Genomic DNA, 22207 nt, shown 5'->3' on the forward strand with positions numbered 1-22207 from the left:
GATGATAAATAGTGATTTATTTCATATTATTTCCGCCGGAGACAGTGGTATGTCAGTTGCGTGCAAAGTTTCGGGCTAACATACGCCCTTTATCAAGGTTAACAAAACATAATATACAAAAAATAGTTCATAGGATGGAAATACATCATAAATTCATGAAACATGATTATACAATTTTGTAAAAAGATGAAACATGATTATACAATTTTGTAAAAAGATCCATACAACAATGTGGCATAATTAATTAGTCAAAGTATAAAGCAGGGGAGGTTGAGCCCCACGTATCATGGTATGCCATAGAGTACATAAATTGATAGTTGATACAGTATTCAACATTCAATAAGACATGATTATACCGTGTCTATTCAAAATTAAGAACATGATTAGTGTGGCAGGGTCCAGGGGAATGGGTCCAAAGGAATGGGACAGTACATGGGCCCTAAGTATAGTACCATGCCATAAAGTGTATGTACAGGCTGTAGGATCAGGCCATGGGGTAATCAATGTGGATATGAGAGAGGTGGCAGGGAGGTCAGACCAGGCGCGCGGCAAAAACCTACCGCAGGCCAGCTCTAAGTACCAAGCCACACCACTGAAGGCAGGCTGAAATCATATGAGAAAATAATAATAAATAGCAAAAGACTCCTGGGAGTGGGTGCTCATACTTATGGAGCGGTGCTCCAAAGTATGGGAAAGAAACCGAAAGGAGTCCAAGAACAAACAATACTCTATTAAAATAGAACATAGATGAGACCCTACTGATGCAAAAAAATGTAAGTAATGTCAAAGACTCACCACTATCGAGACCATAGTAGGTATGCAGCCGGCGCTGCTGTGGGATGCGGGGCGCCATGTTAAATAGTAGCTAAAGGATCTCCATTGGTGGTTCAGCGGCATGTGACACCCTCGGTGGGCGGTACCATACCCAAACCGAGGCTAGGGATGCAGGTGGCTAGCGCAGAGGGGATCTGACGTGCGCGCCACGTGACTAACCCGTCACTTGACCGCGCCTATACAAAGCAGGTAGGCGCTGTGTGCTGTCCATTCCTATATCTGGACGTTGTAATTAGATCGCACCTAACCCCAAGTTTGATAGCCTGTCATAGTACGACAATCCACCCATTCCCTTAATTATCTTGGTTGCCCTCCTCAGAACCAGCTCTAGTTCAGATATGTCCTTCTTGGACACAATATTCCACATGTGACTTATTTTTTAATTTAAGCTGTGTGTGGAAGAGAAAAAATACCATGGTCTTCTTCTAGATTCCAGGCCTGCATACTTCTAGAGTGATCGAGACTGTCAGCAGTATTGGCCATACTAAACTGCTGACAGCACTAGGTAGGCGCTGGGAGAGCGGTACAAATATACCTCTGTAGAGCTTTTCTCATCAGAGTTCAATGTTAATCTAAGTTAGGTTTAGCAGAACTGCATATGGTCCAGGTGTTATGTCCACAATACCGAAACGCAAATGGACCATATGGCCGGTAAAACCAGTCTAAGATCAGGGTTGTGGCTTGAAGGGCTATTCCAGTTATAACAAGTTATGCCCTATCCACTGGATAGTGAATAACTATCAGATCTGTGGAGGTCCTATTGCTGTGACCCCCACTGATAACTAGAGCGGGGGGCCCTGTAAACTGTGGAGCCCCTATTGGAATGGACAGAGCAACCGGCCCCTCTCATTCATCATTTTCCATGCCAGTTTATGGACACAAACTACAGTGGGATGTGAAAGTTTGGGCAACCTTGTTAATCGTCATGATTTTCCTGTATAAATCGTTGGTTGTTACGATAAATAAAGTCAGTTAAATATCTCATAGGAGACACACAGTGATATTAGAGAAGTGAAATTAAGTTTATTGGATTTACAGAAAGTGTGCTATAATGGTTTAAGCAAAATTAGGCAGGTGCATAAATTTGGGCACCACAAAAAAGAAATGAAATCAATATTTAGTAGATCCTCCTTTTGCAGAAATTACAGCCTCTAAACGCTTCCTGTAGGTTCCAATGAGAGTCTGGATTCTGGTTGAAGGTATTTTGGACCATTCCTACAAAACATCTTTAGTTCATTCAGGTTTGATGGCTTCCGAGCATGGACAGCTCTCTTTAAGTCACACCACAGATTTTCAATTATATTCTGGTCTGGGGACTGAGATGGCCATTCCAGAACGTTGTACTTGTTCCTCTGCATAAATGCCTTAGTGGATTTTGAGCAGTGTTTAGGGTCGTTGTCTTGTTGAAAGATCCAGCCCCGGCACAGCTTCAGCTTTGTCACTGATTCCTGGACATTGGTCTCCAGAATCTGCTGATACTGAGTGGAATCCATGCGTCCCTCAACTTTGACAAGATTCCCAGTCCCTGCACTGGCCACACAGCCCCACAGCATGATGGAACCACCACCATATTTTACTGTAGGTAGCAGGTGTTTTTCTTGGAATGCTGTGCTCTTTTTCCTCCATGCATAACGCCCCTTGTTATGGCCAAATAACTCAATTTTAGTTTCATCAGTCCACAGCACCTTATTCCAAAATGAAGCTGGCTTGTCCAAATGTGCTTTAGCCCACCTCAAGCGGCACTTTTTGTGCTGTGGGCGGAGAAAAGGCTTCCTCTGCATCACTCTCGCATACAGCATCTCCTTGTGTAAAGTGCGCCGAATGGTTGAACGATGCACAGTGACTCCATCTGCAGCAAGATGATGTTGTAGGTCTTTGGTGCTGGTCTGTGGGTTGACTCTGACTGTTCTCACCATTCGTCGCTTCTGTCTATCCGAGATTTTTCTTGGTCTGCCACTTCGAGCCTTAACTTGAACTGAGCCTGTGGTCTTCCATTTCCTCAATATGTTCCTAACTGTGGAAACAGACAGCTGAAATCTCTGAGACAGCTTTCTGTATCCTTCCCCTAAACCATGATAGTGAACAATCTTTGTCTTCAGGTCATTTGAGAGTTGTTTTGAGACCCCCATGTTGAAACTTACAATTGACCCCCTTAAATACTCTTTCTCATAATCGGATTCACCTGTGTATGTAGGTCAGGGGTCACTGAGCTTACCAAGCCAATTTGAGTTCCAATAATTAGTTCTAAAGGTTTTGGAATCAAAATGACAACCGTGTCCACATTTATGCACCTGCCTAATTTTGTTTAAACAATTCTAGCACACTTTCTGTAAATCCAATCAACTTCATTTCACTTCTCAAATATCACTGTGTGTGTCTCCTATATGATATATTTAACTGACATTTTTTATCGTAACAACCAACGATTTATACAGGAAAATCATGACGATTAACAAGGTTGCCCAAACTTTCGCATTCCACTGTATGTGTGGACTTTTCTTTCTTGATGATTTGGGGGGGTGGGGGTTGTCTTAAGATGTGGAGGAGGCGGCTGAGGTGGCGAGATGGAGCCACAGCACCGACCTTCAGTATACTGCCTGGTCTTTCAGGGCTAGACCAGCCAGCGACGCGCTACCTCCTGACTCCTTCCTCCTCATGTTGCCCGAAGTGCAAATAAGGAGCACGAGCATGTTCCACTCACTATTAGGGGGGAACAGGGGTGTTGTAAACCACAGTATCCAGTGGCACTTCTCAGATCCATGCACAATGCTGATACAGTCCTGATCAAAAGTTTAAGACCACCTTGAAAAATGGCAAAAAATCTTATTTTACATTGTTGGATCTTAACAAGGTTCCAAGTAGAGCTTCAACATGCAACAAGAAGAAATGAGAGTGAGACAAAACATTTTTTGAGCATTCAATTAATTGAAAATAACGATTAAACTGAAACAGGCTGATTTTCAGCTGATCCAAATTTTAGGACCACATGCCTTTTAAAAGGCCAAATCTGTGCAAAGATGTGGATTCATTGTCATTTTCTGTCAGGTAGTCACACGTTGTGATGGCAAAGGCAAAAAAACTCTCCCTTTTTGAACGTGGTCGGGTTGTTGAACTGCATAAGCAGGGTCTCTCACAGCGCGCCATCGCTGCTGAGGTGGGACGCAGTAAGACAGTCATTTGGAATTTCTTAAATGATCCTAAGGGTTATGGAATAAAAAAGTCAAGTGGAAGACCCAAAAAGATGTCATCAGCACTGAGCCGGAGGATTCAATTGGCTGTCCGTCAAGACACTGGACGATCCTCGACCCAAATTAAGGCCCTTACTGGTGCTGACTGCAGCTCCATAACCATCAGACGGCATCTGAGACTGAAGGGCTTCAAAAACAAAAACGTCTTCAAAGACCTCGTCTCCTTGAACGCCACAGAACTGCTCGTTTGGACTTTGCAAGAGAGCACCAAACATGGGACATTCAAAGGTGGAAGAAAGTTTTATTCTCTGATGAGAAAAAATGTAACCTTGATGGTCCTGATGGTTTCCAACGTTACTGGCATGACAAGCAGATCCCACCTGAGATGTTTTCTACACGCCACCGTGGAGGGGACGCCATAATGGTCTGGGGTGCTTTTTCCTTCAGTGGAACAATGGAGCTTCAGGAAGTGCAGGGGCGTCAAACGGCCGCTGGCTATGTCCAGATGTTGCAGAGAGCATTCCTCATGACTGAGGGCCCTCGTCTGTGTGGTAACGACTAGGTTTTTCAACAGGACAACGCTACAGTACACAATGCCCGCAGGGCAAGGGACTTCTTCCAGGAGAATAACATCACTCTTTTGGCCCATCCTGCGTGTTCCCCTGATCTAAATCCAATTGAGAACCTTTGGGGATGTATGGCAAGGGAAGTTTACAAAAATGGACAACAGTTCCAGACAGTAGATGGCCCTCGTGCGGCCGTCTTCACCACTTGGAGAAATGTTCCCACTCACCTCATGGAAACGCTTGCATCAAGCATGCCGAAACGAATTTTGGAAGTGATAAACAATAACGGCGGAGCTACTCATTACTGAGTTCATGTTTGGAAGTTGGATTTCTGTTTTGGGGGGGTTTAGGGGATTTTTGGAGGTGTGGTCCTAAACTTTTGAATGCTCAAAAAATGTTTTGTCTCACTCCCATTTCTTCTTGTTGCATGTTGAAGCTCTACTTGGAACCTTGTTAAGATCCAGCCATGCTAAATATGATGATTTGCCATTTTTCAAGTGGTCTTAAACTTTTGATCAGGACTGTATCTGGTGCTTGGCCAGGGAGCTTTGAACTCAGATGAGGCCATAAGCAACTGAATTCTGGAGGACATCCCGTGCCTCACAGGTCAGGGAGCCGTGCTTTAGAGACCTTTTTACTTGGACATTTTGCTGACTGGTCTTCTTTTTTTTTTTTTTTTTTTTAAAGCGTTGGGCAGTTTTCTAAAGAGCATTTATCCCATCACATTATAACCTTGCTGGTTGTCCTATATGTTGTTGACCCGATTTTTACCAGCCAGCCAGTTGCCCATGTTGATTGTGAGAGAATCTGGATTTTATGACAAGGCTCCTTCATATCAAACTGTGAAGAATATTTCCCTCTCCTTTTTATGACTTGAGGGGATGTGAATTGGCAGCTCTGGTTTCTTTTATTCTACTAGTTGGGGGTCCAGTTTACCAGGTTTACTTCCTGTGAGTATGATGTGGTGTCAGATTTTTCTTTATTACTTTCCTCTATACTGATGTAGTTATAGATATAACATTTTTCTCAGCTATATTACTGTTTGCATGATTCTTAAAATGACTTCTGTTCTTTTTACAATGTAGACGACATTCACAGCAGGGATTCCATTGACCCCATCAACTCCTTATACATGTAAGATACAGTCACTAAATCCAAGCTGTTACTGTTTTGTGTACCTTTGTGATCCATCGCTTGTATATTAGGGAATTGCTGGACCGCATTTCTTCCATTCTTCAGTACTGTAATACAAGTGAAGGTTCACAACGTGTGAATGCTGCCATAGAGCTAAAGAGGACCTGTCACCATGAAAATGCTGGAGCAGATTGTAGTGTAGATTCACACTGAAGGCATCAAAACTATGAATTAACACATGTGGAATTATATACATAACAAATAAGTGTGAAACAACTGAAAATGTCATATTCTAGGTTCTTCAAAGTAGCCACCTTTTGCTTTGATTACTGCTTTGCACACTCTTGGCATTCTCTTGATGAGCTTCAAGAGGTAGTCCCCTGAAATGGTTTTCACTTCACAGGTGTGCCCTGTCAGGTTTAATAAGTGGGATTTCTTGCCTTATAAATGGGGTTGGGACTATCAGTGGCGTTGAGGAGAAGTCAGGTGGATACACAGCTGATAGTCCTACTGAATAGACTGTTAGAATTTGTATTATGGCAAGAAAAGAGCAGCTAAGTAAAGAAAAACGAGTGGCCATCATTACTTTAAGAAATGAAGGTCGGTCAGTCAGTCAGCCGAAAAATTGGGAAAACTTTGAAAGTAAGGGCTATTTGACCATGAAGGAGAGTGATGGGGTGCTGCGCCAGATGACCTGGCCTCCACAGTCACTGGACCTGAACCCAATCGAGATGGTTTGGGGTGAGCTGGACCGCAGAGTGAAGGCAAAAGGGCCAACAAGTGCTAAGCATCTCTGGGAACTCCTTCAAGACTGTTGGAAGACCATTTCAGGGGACTACCTCTTGAAGCTCATCAAGAGAATGGCAAGAGTGTGCAAAGCAGTAATCAAAGCAAAAGGTGGCTACTTTGAAGAACCTAGCATATGACATATTTTCAGTTGTTTCACACTTGTTTGTTATGTATATAATTCCACATGTGTTAATTCATAGTTGATGCCTTCATAGTCATGAAAATAAAGAAAACTTTTTAAATGAGAAGGTGTGTCCAAACTTTTGGTCTGTACTATCTATATAAATATATATATATATATATATATATATATATATATATATATTAGGATTCAGCATAACTTGTAATTTATACATTTAAAGGCTATGTACACCTTCTGTGGGCAATGATTTTATGATTGCATTGTACTTATTCTGAGCTAAAAAACTTTTTTTTTTTAATCGGTCTTTACTAAAAATATGGAATCCTTTATTGTGTACAGAGCTGACTAGCTGCCTGTGGACTTTGTCTTTTCCGTCATCTGGGGAGCAGACGGACTCCTCCTCTCTGCTCTCTGGCATTATAAACACTCATTATAGCTCAGTTCTTCTCTTACTGATAGGAATGTGGCTTAAATAAGTGTTTATGACCTCTCAGTAGTTTAGAGATAAGTGTTAGATGACCAAAGTACCAGTCACACAGTTAGAAACAGTTAACCCTTTGTGACAGAATGGCTCAATATTTTTCATAAAGGCTAATTGAAAATATTATTTTTAGCCAAAAATGAGTAAAATGTAATCCTAAACAAAAATTGCCTCATAAAGGTGTACATAGCCTTTAAGTCTCTGATTTATTTATTTTTATGCTTAGGAGTCACATAGGCATGCTTATCAGTGATTGACAATCTTCCTTTACTTTAGTCATGCAGAATTGGCTGTCAGTCACTTATAGGACCTCTCATGTCACTCCTAAACATTAAAAGTGCAGATATAAATGTGTAAATTACAAGTAAATTACAAGTTTTACTGAATCTCTTCCCATAGAACTATATATCAATCTGCTCGGCTCCTCCTGCTCTATAACCTGCTGCCTGCAGATAGCACAGCATTTTCATGGTATCAGGTTCTCTTAAAGGGGTTGTCTCATCATGGACAATGGGGGCATATCGCTGTTGTCTTATCGCTGGGACCCTCACCTATATTGAGAACGGGGCCCTGCAAGTGAAGGAGGCCGCATGCTCGGCCCCCGCTCCCATTCATTTTTATGGAGCCGACTGAAATAGCCGAGCCAGCGTTCTGCTATTTTCGCCGGCCCCATATAAAATGAATGGAGGGCGGCTGCACATGCGCAGTGCGCCCTCCTTCACTTCTGGGGCCCCGTTTTCGATATAAGCAGTGGGACCCGCACCTATAAGACAATGGAGGCATATCCTAGCAATATACCCCCATTGTCCATGATAAGACAACCCCTTTAAGTGTGCCTTCAGTGAAGGAATAATGATAGTAATATTCTTTTGGTGCTTTGTCTGTAAATATAAATTGCCCTCCAATTAAAAAGTCTTAGGATGTAGTGGGTTATTTGATACAGCAAATAACTGGTTACAATATTGCTAACAAATTGTTTATTTTTGTTCTATGATCCACAAACTCAAAGGGGTTGTCTACTGTCCAATGTAATTACAACTCCTCCGCTCCATCCACTTCAATGTAATTAGTGGGGAGCTGTCCCATTGAAGAGAATAGGGACGGTGGAGCTGTAGTCTGTCCTGTTAAGGTGGATTTAGATGGGCCAACTGAGCGGCTGATTAACGGGAAGGAGGCGTTTCTTCCCGACAGTCGGCTGCTCGTTCAGTGAAGGAGACCACGTATTTACATACCTTCACTGTATGAGGACAGGTGATGGCTATAGCGATCCCTCATCCTCATACAGAATCATGGCTTCTGAGCAGCAGATCGCTGTTTTACACCACACAATCTGCTACTCAGAAGCCATGATCGGTGGTGCCTGCATAAATGACAGGATCACTCGATTAACAAGCGTTTCACCATTCCTCAGAAACAGGGGAGGGAGACAAGGGAACTGGAATCTGTCAAGAAGCGGCTAGAGCCAGGTAATGGCATGACGTAACGGGTTCACTTTTAAAGGGGTTGCTTGCTTTTAATATAAATTTCAGGAATGCCATACATTAATGTAATGACCTAACCCCTAAAGCAATTTAGCAGATTCTTATGTTAGCCCGCATGGAGACAGCGCCCCCTCAGTACAGATTTTACACCAACTGCTGTGTACATAGCTTTCCGGACGTGTCAGCTGTGCGGTTTCTGAAAGCATTCAGTACAAGTGCAGATACAGGACATGCGTTGCTTCCCTGGATAGTCCTGTATCTGCGCCTGTGCAGCACCTGCACAGTAGAGGACACAGCCACCATCTTGAGAAAAGATATGGCTGCTGCAGCTTATATACATAGGCCAAGTTAAGCCCGGATTTACTGAATACTTATGCCATTACACATTAGTGTTTGGTATTTTGGAAACTTATGTAGAAAGCAAACAACCTCTTTAAGGGAAAAAACGGCTTCTGGTCGAATGGTTCTAATGTAAAAACGCAAAAAAAAACTAAGGAAAAGATGGACTGGGGACTACATAAAATGTATAATTCAACAGAAGTTTAGATTCTGATATTGGTGACCTATCCTCAATATCAGATCGGTGGGGGTCTGACACCCGGCAGCCCTGCTGATCAGCTGTTTGAATAGGCTGCAGAGCTCAGGTGAGCGCTGCAGCCTCTTACTAGGTCAGTGATATCGCATGGCCTAGGCGCAGCTCCGTCTCAGTCAAGTGGATGAGGCTAAGCTGTGATACTAAGCACAGCCACTATACAATGGACGACGCTGTGCTAAATGTATCCTTATAGCCTCCTCAAACAGTTGATCAGTGGGGGTCCTGGTTGTCAGACCCCCCCGTCCTATGTTTCACCTTAATGATGATTATTTTAGTCTGTGCTTACTGTTAATTTAAAACTTCTATGTTAACAGCTTCAGGAGTATTCAGTCCATCAACCATTATGCAAAGCAGAAAAGCCACGCTATCGCCTGCTCAGCTCGATCCATTTTATACACAAGGTGATTCTTTGACCTCCGATGACCAGCTGGATGATACTTGGGTTACAGTATATGGGTGAGCTATGTTCTATATTTTTTTTTTTTAGAACAAGAAAATAAATGGAGAGACCCTCCACCGTCACTCACTAAAAGGGTCATTAGACTGTAGGAAATCGGGCTACTGTGATGGGGGAGAGTCTGATGTACTCGGGAGTGAGATCCAGAGTATGGAGGATGCACAGGAAAAATTCTGTATAGTATGTGAGGAGCGGAGAAGAGGAGAGAGCGCAATGAAGAAGGCCTTTGAGAATGAGAGATTACATGTGGTAAAGTGAGAGTAGGTCAGAGATGTACAGAGGGGACAGATTATGGATGGGCTTGTATATCATTGTTAATATTTTGAACTGAATTTGCTGGGCAATGGGGTGCCAGTGAAGAGAAAGGCTGAGGGGAGAGCTGGAGTAACCAGGCAGCAGAGTTTAGAATAGATTGGAGGGGCCCAATAGATAGGAGCCCACAGAGGAGGGTGTTGCAGTGTAGCCAGAAGGTGATGAGGGCAAGCAGTAGTATTTTAGTTGACTCCTGGTTGATGGGAAAAAAAGTGGATATGAGAAATATTTTTGAGTTGCAGTCTTGCGCTTCTTGTGGAAGACGTTGAAGTGCAGCCCAGATGTAAGCTGTGGTTCAGTAGATTTAGATTTATGTTCCTGTAAGACTTATAGAAAGATATTCAGTTAAAAATATAATATATCATTTGTATATATAGGACATGGATATATAGATATGCTTTACATCATGAGAAACTAAGATTGATGTATTATGTGCCTAAGGGCTGTTTCACACGAGCGTGTCCCTTGTGGGAATCGCTTTTTCGTGTAAGAGAGGGATCGTGCCTTCTGGACTTAGGAAGCGCATGGCATTATAGTGATTTATTATGCTGTGTGCCTCTACATGACCTTCCTTCTACAGGATTATACTGACATAAAACTGTCAGTATGATTCCGGTACAGAAAGGTCAGGCAGAGGCATACAGCATTATAAATCATAATAATGCTGTGTGCTTCCTAAGTCCAGAAGGGACGATCCCTCTCTCACACGGAAAGTGATTCCCACAAGAGACACGCTCATGTGAATGAGCCCTAACCATTTGATACTGCTGTTCTTTTTCCACAATTTTTCCTTCTTAGTGTAGGTTCACATCTCTTGCACTCAACTTCGGTTCCAGCAGAGGAACAGACTACTACCACCAGATCCCCATTGACTATAAAGAGATTTGACGGGGATCCGTCTGCTTTCCAGCATTTCGGACGGACAAACACCACTGCATGCACCGGTATTTGTTCAGCCAAAAGCTGCCATTTATGCCAGAAAGCTGTCTGATCCCTTTGTTCAATGGGAATCTGGTGGTATCTGGCTATGTCGGATAAGGTAACTCCCTTACCTCTGCCAGAACAGACTAGCAGCTAAAGGTGTGAACCTAGCCTTATGTATGTATACAGCTGATGTTATCCTCCGTCAGATATGCAGATGTTCACCCCACGCCTGCCAGGTGAAAAGATGTGAAGCACAAGGTTCAGCAGGTCTGATACCTCTGTGTTAGGGCATGTAATGATGAGATCTCCAGTGATGTAGGCCTTATTCAGATTGTCTTTCTAGTCTACGTAAACATAATGCGATTGTAAATGTAATGCCATATGCACATTGCAGAATGATGGTGAGCTGTGGGCACTTTGTGTAGAATATTTTCAGTGGTACGGTATTGGCCTGGTGATCTCTATGGACTCCATGTTACTGATACAGCCATGTGCATAAAGCCTTGGGGGTGGGGGGGATTTATCATGAGGGATATATTTAAAGTCAGTTTTGCTCGAGTCTGTGTTGGTGTAGTTTATGCCACATTTATTTCATATCACACACTCTTCTACAGTGAGATTGCAACTTTTTTGTGAGTTAAAAAAAAAAAAAGTCTCCATTAAAAAATATGGAGTGAATCTCATTAACATAACTAACCACACCCACTTTTCTTGCAAAACTGGAGCGAGTGGTGTAAAAATGCAAAACGTTGAAAAGTTTTTGTGCGAGTGTAAAAAGTCGCGAAAGCCCTATTTTGCGACTTTTTGGCGCCAGATTTCTAGAATGAATAAAACCAGGGCCTTAGTATTTGTCTACACTGCGTGCAGAATTATTAGGCAAATGAGTATTTTGACCACATCATCCTCTTGATGCATGTTGTCTTACTCCAAGCTGTATAGGCTCGAAAGCCTACTAACAATTAAGCATATTAGGTGATGTGCATCTCTGTAATGAGAAGGGGTGTGGTCTAATGACATCAACACCCTATATTAGGTGTGCATAATTATTAGGCAACTTCCTTTCCTTTGGCAAAATGGGTCAAAAGAAGGACTTGACAGGCTCAGAAAAGTCAAAAATAGTGAGATATCTTGCAGAGGGATGCAGCACTCTTAAAATTGCAAAGCTTCTGAAGCGTGATTATCGAACAATCAAGCGTTTCATTCAAAATAGTCAACAGGGTCGCAAGAAGCGTGTGGAAAAACCAAGGCGCAAAATAACTGCCCATGAACTGAGAAAAGTCAAGCGTGCAGCTGCCAAGATGCCACTTGCCACCAGTTTGGCCATATTTCAGAGCTGCAACATCACTGGAGTGCCCAAAAGCACAAGGTGTGCAATACTCAGAGACATGGCCAAGGTAAGAAAGGCTGAAAGACGACCACCACTGAACAAGACACACAAGCTGAAACGTCAAGACTGGGCCAAGAAATATCTCAAGACTGATTTTTCTAAGGTTTTATGGACTGATGAAATGAGAGTGAGTCTTGATGGGCCAGATGGATGGGCCCGTGGCTGGATTGGTAAAGGGCAGAGAGCTCCAGTCCGACTCAGACGCCAGCAAGGTGGAGGTGGAGTACTGGTTTGGGCTGGTATCATCAAAGATGAGCTTGTGGGGCCTTTTCGGGTTGAGGATGGAGTCAAGCTCAACTCCCAGTCCTACTGCCAGTTTCTGGAAGACACCTTCTTCAAGCAGTGGTACAGGAAGAAGTCTGCATCCTTCAAGAAAAACATGATTTTCATGCAGGACAATGCTCCATCACACGCGTCCCAAGTACTCCACAGCGTGGCTGGCAAGAAAGGGTATAAAAGAAGAAAATCTAATGACATGGCCTCCTTGTTCACCTGATCTGAACCCCATTGAGAACCTGTGGTCCATCATCAAATGTGAGATTTACAAGGAGGGAAAACAGTACACCTCTCTGAACAGTGTCTGGGAGGCTGTGGTTGCTGCTGCACGCAATGTTGATGGTGAACAGATCAAAACACTGACAGAATCCATGGATGGCAGGCTTTTGAGTGTCCTTGCAAAGAAAGGTGGCTATATTGGTCACTGATTTGTTTTTGTTTTGTTTTTGAATGTCAGAAATGTATATTTGTGAATGTTGAGATGTTATATTGGTTTCACTGGTAAAAATAAATAATTGAAATGGGTATATATTTGTTTTTTGTTAAGTTGCCTAATAATTATGCACAGTAATAGTCACCTGCACACACAGATATCCCCCTAAAATAGCTAAAACTAAAAACAAACTAAAAACTACTTCCAAAAATATTCAGCTTTTGATATTAATGAGTTTTTTGGGTTCATTGAGAACATGGTTGTTGTTCAATAATAAAATGAATCCTCAAAAATACAACTTGCCTAATAATTCTGCACTCCCTGTATATTTCATTCTTGTGCCTTATGTTTCAGGTTTCCTCAAGCCTCTGCGTCTTACATATTACTACAGTTTGCTCAATATGGGAATATAATAAAACATGTGGTAAGGATTGCTTTCCTCTCTGTTTTATGAGTCTGTGTTACTAAGTTAAAAAAAAATCCATGCTTGCTTACTATGGCTGCAAATCTTTAGCAATTAATTGTGCTGCAAGACGTGACTTTCACATACATAAAAATGACGTTGACATCATAACTCTTGCTGTTAGTAACTAGGGATCTTTTGACTTCTGAACATGCAGGTTAATAGTGACTTTACTCCAGATATATAACACTGCTGCTTGGCAGGTTGTGATGTCTTGATTAAAGGGGCAGCACGCATGCCCAACCTGCTGCTCCAATTATACAGGGAGATGGGACTGCTGTTCTTGGGACAGATCACTTATCAGTGAACAGGGGATATTTGTCTTGTGAAAACCCCTTTAAGCTGGCGAGACTGGAGGATCATCTAATGTTCTAGTGTTGCCTCCCTTCACCTCCCCATCGTGACAGCTGATGTTCAAGGAGATAAGGGTCGGGTGGATCGTTTTTGTTTTCCCCTCACCCATTCAGGTCACACGCACCCTCAGCTAAGCCAAACTGCCATATTTATAGGGGGTCTGGATAGATAACGTTCGTCCGAGCAAGCATTCAGCTGACATCAGTCTAATTTGTATGGCTGACCTAAGGCCGAATTCATAATTCAGCTAAATATTAGCAGCCATATTAGGGTTTCACCTAAATAGACCATTTTCTGAATATACTGTACATTTTATTTAACTGCTATACAGATGTCGAATGCTGGAAACTGGATGCACTTACAATACCAGTCCAAGCTTCAGGCAAGGAAAGCTCTAAGTAAGGACGGCAAGATATTTGGCGATTGCATTATGATTGGCGTGAAACCTTGCATAGATAAGGTAAGTACGATGATTTATACAATAAAATTACATACATTTTCCTCCTCCCACCATTTCCATATTCAGCTACCATTCTCTTATATGAAACTAGTACAGATTACCTATACTGTTAAACCAATATGAATAATGTGTGCATCTACCACTATAAAAGCTATTCTTAATTTGGCTGTTTACGGCCCACTGCTATACTGAAATTTTCTAGGATACATTGATAGTGTAATTTTACCATAGACCATCAATATATAATCATTGAGGGTCCATTCCTCATGACCATGATGAGCTGCAGAGAACAGTGATAGTGGTGCTTGCCATGTAATTCTGCATTAACCCTGCTGGAGCGGTACTACATGCAGTACTTGACATAGTGACGCGTATTGCTGTCTTGAACTGCTTCCCTGTCCATTCACTTGAATAGGCTGAGTTGCACTACCAGACACAGCTACATGGACATTGCTGTCAGGTATAGGGTTGTTGCGGGTATCGAAATTTCGATACCAAATCGATACTTTTGTCCCGGTATCGATACGATACCGGGATTTCCATTTTTTCGATACTGGGCTGCGCAGTCTAGTATTTCCGAACATGAGCGCGCTGACACAGCGCGCTCATGTTCTCTCAGCAGCACAGGGGAGAAGGAAGCAGTCCTCCCTCCTCCTGTGCTGCTGCTGCCACCACCAATGAGAAGAGAGGAGCGGAGGAGGGGCGGGAGCACTGTGCCACCAATGATACGACTTTTCCTACACAGAGCGGCGCCCAACGATGTCCCAGCACTTACCATTATTCCTGGGCGCTGCTCCGTTCGCCTGCTGTTCCCCAGTTACAGTCTCCTGCTCCATATGCTAATTACTATCGGAGCGATGGGGAGGAGACATCAGCTTCTCTAGTGGGCGTTCCTTCTCCCTGCGCTGCGATTTGACAGCGCTACAGCCAGGGAGAAGGAACGCCCACTAGAGAAGCTGATGTCTCCTCCCCATCGCTCCGATAGTAATTAGCATATGGAGCAGGAGAGGAGACAGTAATGGGGCACAGCAGGCGAGCGGAGCGGCGCCCAGGAATAATAGTAAGTGCTGGGACATCGCTGGGCGCCGCTCTGTGTAGCCTAATACCTAAAGTCTGGAAAAGTAGTCTTTAACGCATAATACAGGAGGGGTTAACTGCCGCTGATCTGCCAGTACCCGCCTCCTGTAATAAGGGGTAATTATCATTGGTGGCGCAGTGCGCCACCCCCCCCCCCCCCACCCCATTACAATCATTGGTGGAACAGTGCACCCGCCCCTCTCAACTCCCCCAGTATTAAAATCCTTGGTGGCAGTGACCACAGGGTCCCCTCCCCTCATTGGTGGTGCAGTGGCAGCTTATGATCGGAGCCCCAGCAGTGTAATCCTGGGGCTCCGATCAGTTACCATGGCAGCCAGGATGCTACTGAAGCCTTGGCTGCCATGGTAAGCTCCCTGCTGCTGTGTGTACTATGCACAGAGCAACAGGGACAGTGTGAAGTCCTATTCACCCTGATAGAGCTCTATCAGGGTGAATAGGACAAGGGATGAAAAAAATCCCAGGTTCTAGCCCCTAAGGGGGGAAATAGTTATTAAATAAAAAGTGTAAAAAAAAAAGTTGAAAACCCCCCCCCACCAAAATATTAAGTATGAATCATCCCCTTTCCCAATTTCACATATAAAATGTATAAATAATAAACATATCACATATCGCCATGTCAGAAAAGTCCAAACTATTAAAATATAAAAAAAATCTATGCGGTGAACGCCGGAACAGAAAAAATAAATAAAAACTGTGCGATTCGCCAGTTTTTAAAATGCAGAATACATGTGGCTTTTTTGGTTTATTTTTTTCGCGTGGTATCGAATATCGCAATACTTTTTCATGGTATCAAAACCGAATCAAAAATTTGGTATCGCAACAACTCTAGTCAGGTACTGCACTGAAGAGGCATCTGTGTTCCAGGAAGCACTGATGTCTATTCTTGCTGATCATGGGGTTCCCTCACTATGTAGAAATCCCAGAAACACCTTTTTAAAGGGATTCTGTCAGCAGTTTTGACAGTGCTAAACTGCTGACGGCACTAGGTAGAGGTTGAGAAGAGTAGTACAAACATATCTTTTGGTGGAGCTTTTATTATCAGGAGTAGTGTGAATATGATCTCTTATTCTGACAGGTTATGCTCCTGCAAGTGCCTATTGTGAAGTACTCTGCATTGAGGTGTTTCACAGCCCCCAACCTCTGACAGCTGTAGTGGTCTTCTGGTTGAATGTTACAGCTGCCCCCAGATGGGAGGGGCTGTGAGCAATTCACTTTGAAGCTCTGCTTACTGGACACTTGCAGGACCACAACCTGTCAGAATAAAAGTTCATATTCACACTACGCCTGATAATAAAAGATCCACAAAAGGTATGTTTCTACTGCTCTCTTGCCCTACCTTAGCATGGTCAAAACTGCTGACAAACCTTCTTTGTCATAAACAAGGAACAAACGAACAGCCCACTCTGGTAGATATAATTTGTAAAGCTGGATTTACACAGCCCAATATTTGGTACATTTATCGGGAACGAACATTCTTACGAATGCCTATTCCCTATAATCTGGCCATTAGAAGGTACAGGCGATCACTCGAACAAGCGAAACGGTCATTGGGTGAAATGATCGAAGGTGCAGAAACCTCAATCATCGTTCCGGGGCAGCAGATCGTGGCATCTAAACAGCACTCTACTGCCCAGGAGCAATGCTTTTGTATGGGGACAAGTGATAGCAGTAGCGATCACTTGTCCTAATACTGTAGAGGTGATCGCTGCATGCCAATGACTGTCGGAAGGTACACTTGCTTCCCAACAATCGACTGCTCTTTGAATAGTGTAAATGCGCCTTAAAAATCAATGTATGCTAAGTACTATCGCCTATCTGATGAACAAAAACAAATACCATATTTTTCAGACTATAAGACGCGCCTAGGATTTTGAGGAGGAAAATAAGAAATTATTTTCCATCAGACCTCAGAGCAGACCCCCAGCCTCTAATCAGATTCTCATTCTTCATCAGACCTCAGATCAAACCCCCAAAATCAGACCTCTAACCTCCATCAACCTCTAATCAGATCCCCCATTATAACCATCCAAAAAAAGATAACTGCAAATGTCAATCTTAGCACAGTGTTAAGGATCCCACTTATGCTGAAATGTCTGTTGTATTAGGCCTCTTTCACACGGGCGTTGCGGGAAAATGTGTGGGTGCGTTGCAGGAACACCTGCGATTTTTCCGCGCGAGTGCAAAACATTGTAATCCGTTTTGCACTTGCGTGAGAAAAATCGCGCGTGTTTGGTACCCAAACCCGAACTACTTAACAGAAGTTCGGGCTTGGGATCGGAGTTCTGTAAATAGTATTATTTTCCCTTATAACATTGTTATAAGGGAAAATAATAGCATTCTGAATACAGAATGCATAGTAAAACAGCGCTAGAGGGGTTAAAAAAAAATAAAAAATCATTTAACTCACCTTAATGGTGAATCACCATTTAACTCACCTTCTAATTGGTGAATCACCATGGTAAAAGATCATGTGACGTACCATGTGATGACCAGAGTGACGTCATCCCAGGTCCTTGAACTATAGTTAATGCTCACCACAGGTCCTATACAGTAAAAGAGACAGACGGAGATGCCGGCTACGCGAGCAAGTGGATTAAGGTGAGTTAAATGATTTTTTATTTTTTTTTAACCCCTCCAGCGCTGTTTTACTTAGCATTCTGTATTCAGAATGCTATTATTTTCCCTTATAACCATGTTATAAGGGAAAATAATGATGATCGGGTCTCCATCCCGATCGTCTCCTAGCAAGCGTGCGTGAAAATCGCACCACATTCGCACTTGCTTGCGGATGCTTGCGATTTTCACGCAACCCCATTCATTTCTATGGGGCCTGCGTTACCTGAAAAACGCACAAAGAGGAGCATGCTGCGATTTTCACGCAACGCAAAAGTGATGCGTGAAAATCACTGCTCGTGTGCACAGCCCCATAGAAATGAATGGGTCGGTTTTCAGTGCGGGTGCAATGCGTTCACCTCCCGCATCGCATCCGCGCGGAATACTCGCTCGTGTGAAAGGGGCCTTAGTGGCTGCATTCTGTACATACCTGGATCACTCGCCACTCTTGATGCAGCATTTGCATGTTTGCGAGCCTCTGACAGCTGTATTGTAGCAATACAATCGTTGTAAATGTAACATTGAACATATTGCGACTTGTGAATGTACAATGGCAGTAGTTCCATAAAGGTCATAAGATTTAATGAAGAGATAATGGTCTGTAAACTGTGACTTAATCTTGAACGTTTTGACTTTTTATTTATTTTTTACAGTCTCACAGTGGACCTCAGGTTAACCAAGTGCTATTTGTTTTCAGAGTTTAATGGAAAGTAGTGAGAAGGCTTCTGCATCATCGGTCTATTCAGTTGTTACGCCGCCAGTTAAAAGCGTAAGCTCTCCACGTTCAGGGATGAGACCTCTTGCTGCAGCTTACAGAGCCTCAACTAGTCCCTACAAGGTATTTTGACTCTACCCAGGCACTTACATCCCAGATAGCATGCTTTACACTGCTTATATGTACTGTGTGAACCAGCCCACTGGGCAGAAACGTGCTGACAACCAGTCAGGTCCACCACAGTGCTACTTGAACAAAGTGTTGGTTGGCATCTCACTCTCACCAGTACAGTCATCGGGTGGATGCAGCTTGTGGGCCATTACAATGGAATCAATGAAATGCCTGTAATGGTGTATCCAAGATTTTTTTTTCTCTCTCTTCTGCCAAGTTTATTGTAAACCCTTCCTATAGTTCCCAGTGCAGTACTAGCACAGAGTTTTACATGTGGAAGCATTTAAGCAGCATGATGGCTCAGTGGTTAGCACTGGTGCCTTGCAGTGCTGGGTTCGAATCTGACCAAGGACAACTCATGCATGGAGTTTGTGTGGGTTTCCTCCTACACTCCAAAGACATACTGATGGGGAACTTAAATTGTGAGCCCCATTGAGGACAGTGTGATCCTAATGTCTGCAAAGCTCTGCAGAATGTCAGGGCTATGTAAGTAAGTATAACAAAAAAACATCTCCTGACCCTACATCCCTTATTTGCCCCAGAATGTTGCAGTCTTATGATTTTTTTTCCCCCACGATATTGCTTGTAGTTTATATTGAGCCTGTTCTTGCTGTAATGGCAGTCAGATTTTGATGCACCAATTTCCTGGTGGTGTGGTCAAAAAAGATCTGCCCTTTAAGCTGAAAGTCAAATTACATCACAGAATTGCAGTGGCCAATTAGCGTAGTGGTAGGACCCCGTGCCATGCTGAGTGACCGTGACGTGGTGCATGATGGGCTCAGATATTTTCCTGACAGGAATATATTGGCAAAAGTCTCAGCTTTTAATATCTGCTTGTATGACCAGCTAGTATAGTCAGTGGCATATCCGTTTGGTGCATTTTCTTCAGTGATTTATATGAAAGTCAAATTACAGCTAAGGAGAAGCTATATGTTGGTTGATGACTTAATCACCCATATTTTTTGATTTACATAAACAGAGTGGGAATGGTGATTCTTTGTTAAAACTTAACTTTTAATTAATTTAGATAGAATAAGGTCCCTAGATATTCATATTTGATACAAAAGAGAAGTGCATGATAACACAAGGGATAGAAGATAAATTAGTGCACGCCGGCACCTTAAATAACCGGTAGTCCTACCGTTTAGCCCGGGGTACTCCGGTTTCCGTAGATGTCCAGTAGATATAGTATTACTGTAAAAAAAGAGCAGTTCAGGCTGGGCAGGGGTATTAATGGGTTAAAGGTACCTACACAGCCCTAATATATGGGTGCTATCTCGGCCCTAGCATCCTATTCACGGAGCAGCCGTTCTAATAAGAACGACCCCGTCCGGAACCTTGCCCTTTTGCTACTTGGCCCTATTGTAGCTAATCCCTACATGCATGTTTCGTATAAGAACTCATCAGGGGAGTATTGAGAACACACAGAGGGGCAATACAGTATAATAACATAAGGTGTTGATATCCTTAGTCAGTGATCAACACAGTTATGGTAGAAGAAGGATGACACATTGATACCTTGCAGGTGGTAGCCTCTATTCCAGGCTCCACACATGTATCAGGGCGCAGTACTTGCCTAGCGATGAGCAGACAGTGTTGGAAGGGTAGCCAAGGAGCGTTGTGACAGGATGCCTGCTGAATGATTTCAGCGGACATCCTGTTGCAATTGCGGCGCTGGTTAATCGCGATTTAAAGTTAGGATGTACTGGTACGCCCCGAGTCCTTAAGGACTCGTGAAATAGGTCGTACCGGTATGCCTTAAGTCCTTAAGGGGTTAAGTTGCTTTACTGAAATAAATGGACGTTTGCACGATATTCAAATTTTTCGATGAGCGTCTACAAACAGCTTTTTTTTTTTTTTTTAGGGTCAGTGGCGTTATCAAAATGTCAGTAAAATGAAAGTCAAATAATAAAAAATGTGCTAAAAAACCATGGAACACGTGGCATTATTATACATGGCAGGTCTAAAAGCAGGACTACAGTGTAAAATGACAAACCTACACTTTTTAATTTGAGTTGGCAATAAGAAAGTGCCTAGCTTCATCTTTTTTTTCTTTTCTTCTATATTGCAGGTGTTCACGGACAGACAGACCCCTAAAAAGGATGACACCGTAATATCTAAAGCTCTGGAGTATCTATTTGGATGGTAGTGGTTTTAATATCATGCAGCAGCTTACAACAGTTGTTTTTTTTTTTACCTTATTTATATTCTAACAATTTTTTACAACGAAGAACAATGATAATTCTTCAACAATGGGTGCTATTTTATTAGTATTGCTGACAAATCATGAAAAATGTTTACACGCATACCAAAGAATATCCCACTCGTACAGCGGTAGACTCCGAGATCAGTGCTTGGGGACTACATTTTAATACTACACGTGTTAGGAATTTTTATTGCATTAGATGTGTATCAGTGATAATGCACAATCACAAAGTGCAATAACTGCAATGGGTTAAACAATGGTGGAGCCCCAGCTAAAAAAAAAATAATATTGTGACTGCCAATCAAAGCAAAAAAAAAAGCACAATTTTAGACGTGCACCAGTATTGTTGTCAGTGTATCAAAAGCCGGTGTAGAAAGGGCTCCAAATGTATTTGCCGTATAAATTCACGCAGTCCATAGAAAGGATGCCGGAGAGCTGGATACAGTACAAAGGAGAGCAAACTGATAAGGGTCATGGAAGGTCTTGGTTATAAGGAAAAAATTTTAAATGGATTTAGTCTTCAGTAGACATAATTAAACTATACAAATGGGCCATACAAAAAAATATGGTGAAAAGCTGTTCCATGTGAAATCCCCTCAAAAAAGCAGGGCACTGCCTCTGTCTGGAGAAGAAAAAGTTCAGCTTCTAGAGTCAGAAAGGCTTCTTTACTGTAAATCTGTGGAATAGTCTACTTCCCGATGTGGTCACAGCAGCAACCGTGGGTAGTTTTAAAATGGGCTTAGATTAAATTATTAATGAAATTTTTTTTTAACTGTATTATCAGATATGTAAACTAGATATGCAAGATACTTTGAGAGGAATTTATTTCCCCCTATGACATTTTTTTGTGTTAAGTTGAAAAACCCGGTTTTCTGACTTAAGTTGTAATTTGCATTTTTATGCTGCCTTCGCCAGTTTCCAAAAAAGGGGAGGCCCAGGCACATTTATGCCAGAAACTAGCATAAATTATAACTAGTCTAAGGTAGCTGCAAGTCCTAGGTCTGTCCCTCCTCGGGGACACGCTAGTCTTGATAAATCAGGGCCTTTGTATCTCGTATGCTGTTTTGCATTGGCTAGAAAAAAAATATATATAGTCTGTATATAAAAAAATTTTTTTTTTTAAATGAC

General features: G+C 42.6%; 1 protein-coding gene across 1 annotated transcript in view; it reads left to right on the top strand.

Moving 5' to 3' along the window:
- The window catches only part of LOC120985996 (nucleoporin NUP35-like), a 30413-nt gene extending 8249 nt beyond the window's left edge, over nucleotides 1-22164 (top strand). The window contains exons 4-9 of the mRNA XM_040414259.1: nucleotides 5674-5722; nucleotides 9525-9666; nucleotides 13354-13423; nucleotides 14148-14276; nucleotides 18685-18825; nucleotides 20945-22164. Of these exons, the coding sequence (XP_040270193.1) occupies nucleotides 5674-5722; nucleotides 9525-9666; nucleotides 13354-13423; nucleotides 14148-14276; nucleotides 18685-18825; nucleotides 20945-21022 (609 nt within the window). The 3' untranslated portion in view covers nucleotides 21023-22164. The remainder of the gene's footprint in view (nucleotides 1-5673; nucleotides 5723-9524; nucleotides 9667-13353; nucleotides 13424-14147; nucleotides 14277-18684; nucleotides 18826-20944) is intronic.
- Nucleotides 22165-22207: the final 43 nt, after the last annotated feature.

The sequence above is a fragment of the Bufo bufo genome, chromosome 1 (genome assembly GCF_905171765.1).
Source record: "Bufo bufo chromosome 1, aBufBuf1.1, whole genome shotgun sequence".
NCBI classification, from domain to species: domain Eukaryota; kingdom Metazoa; phylum Chordata; class Amphibia; order Anura; family Bufonidae; genus Bufo; species Bufo bufo.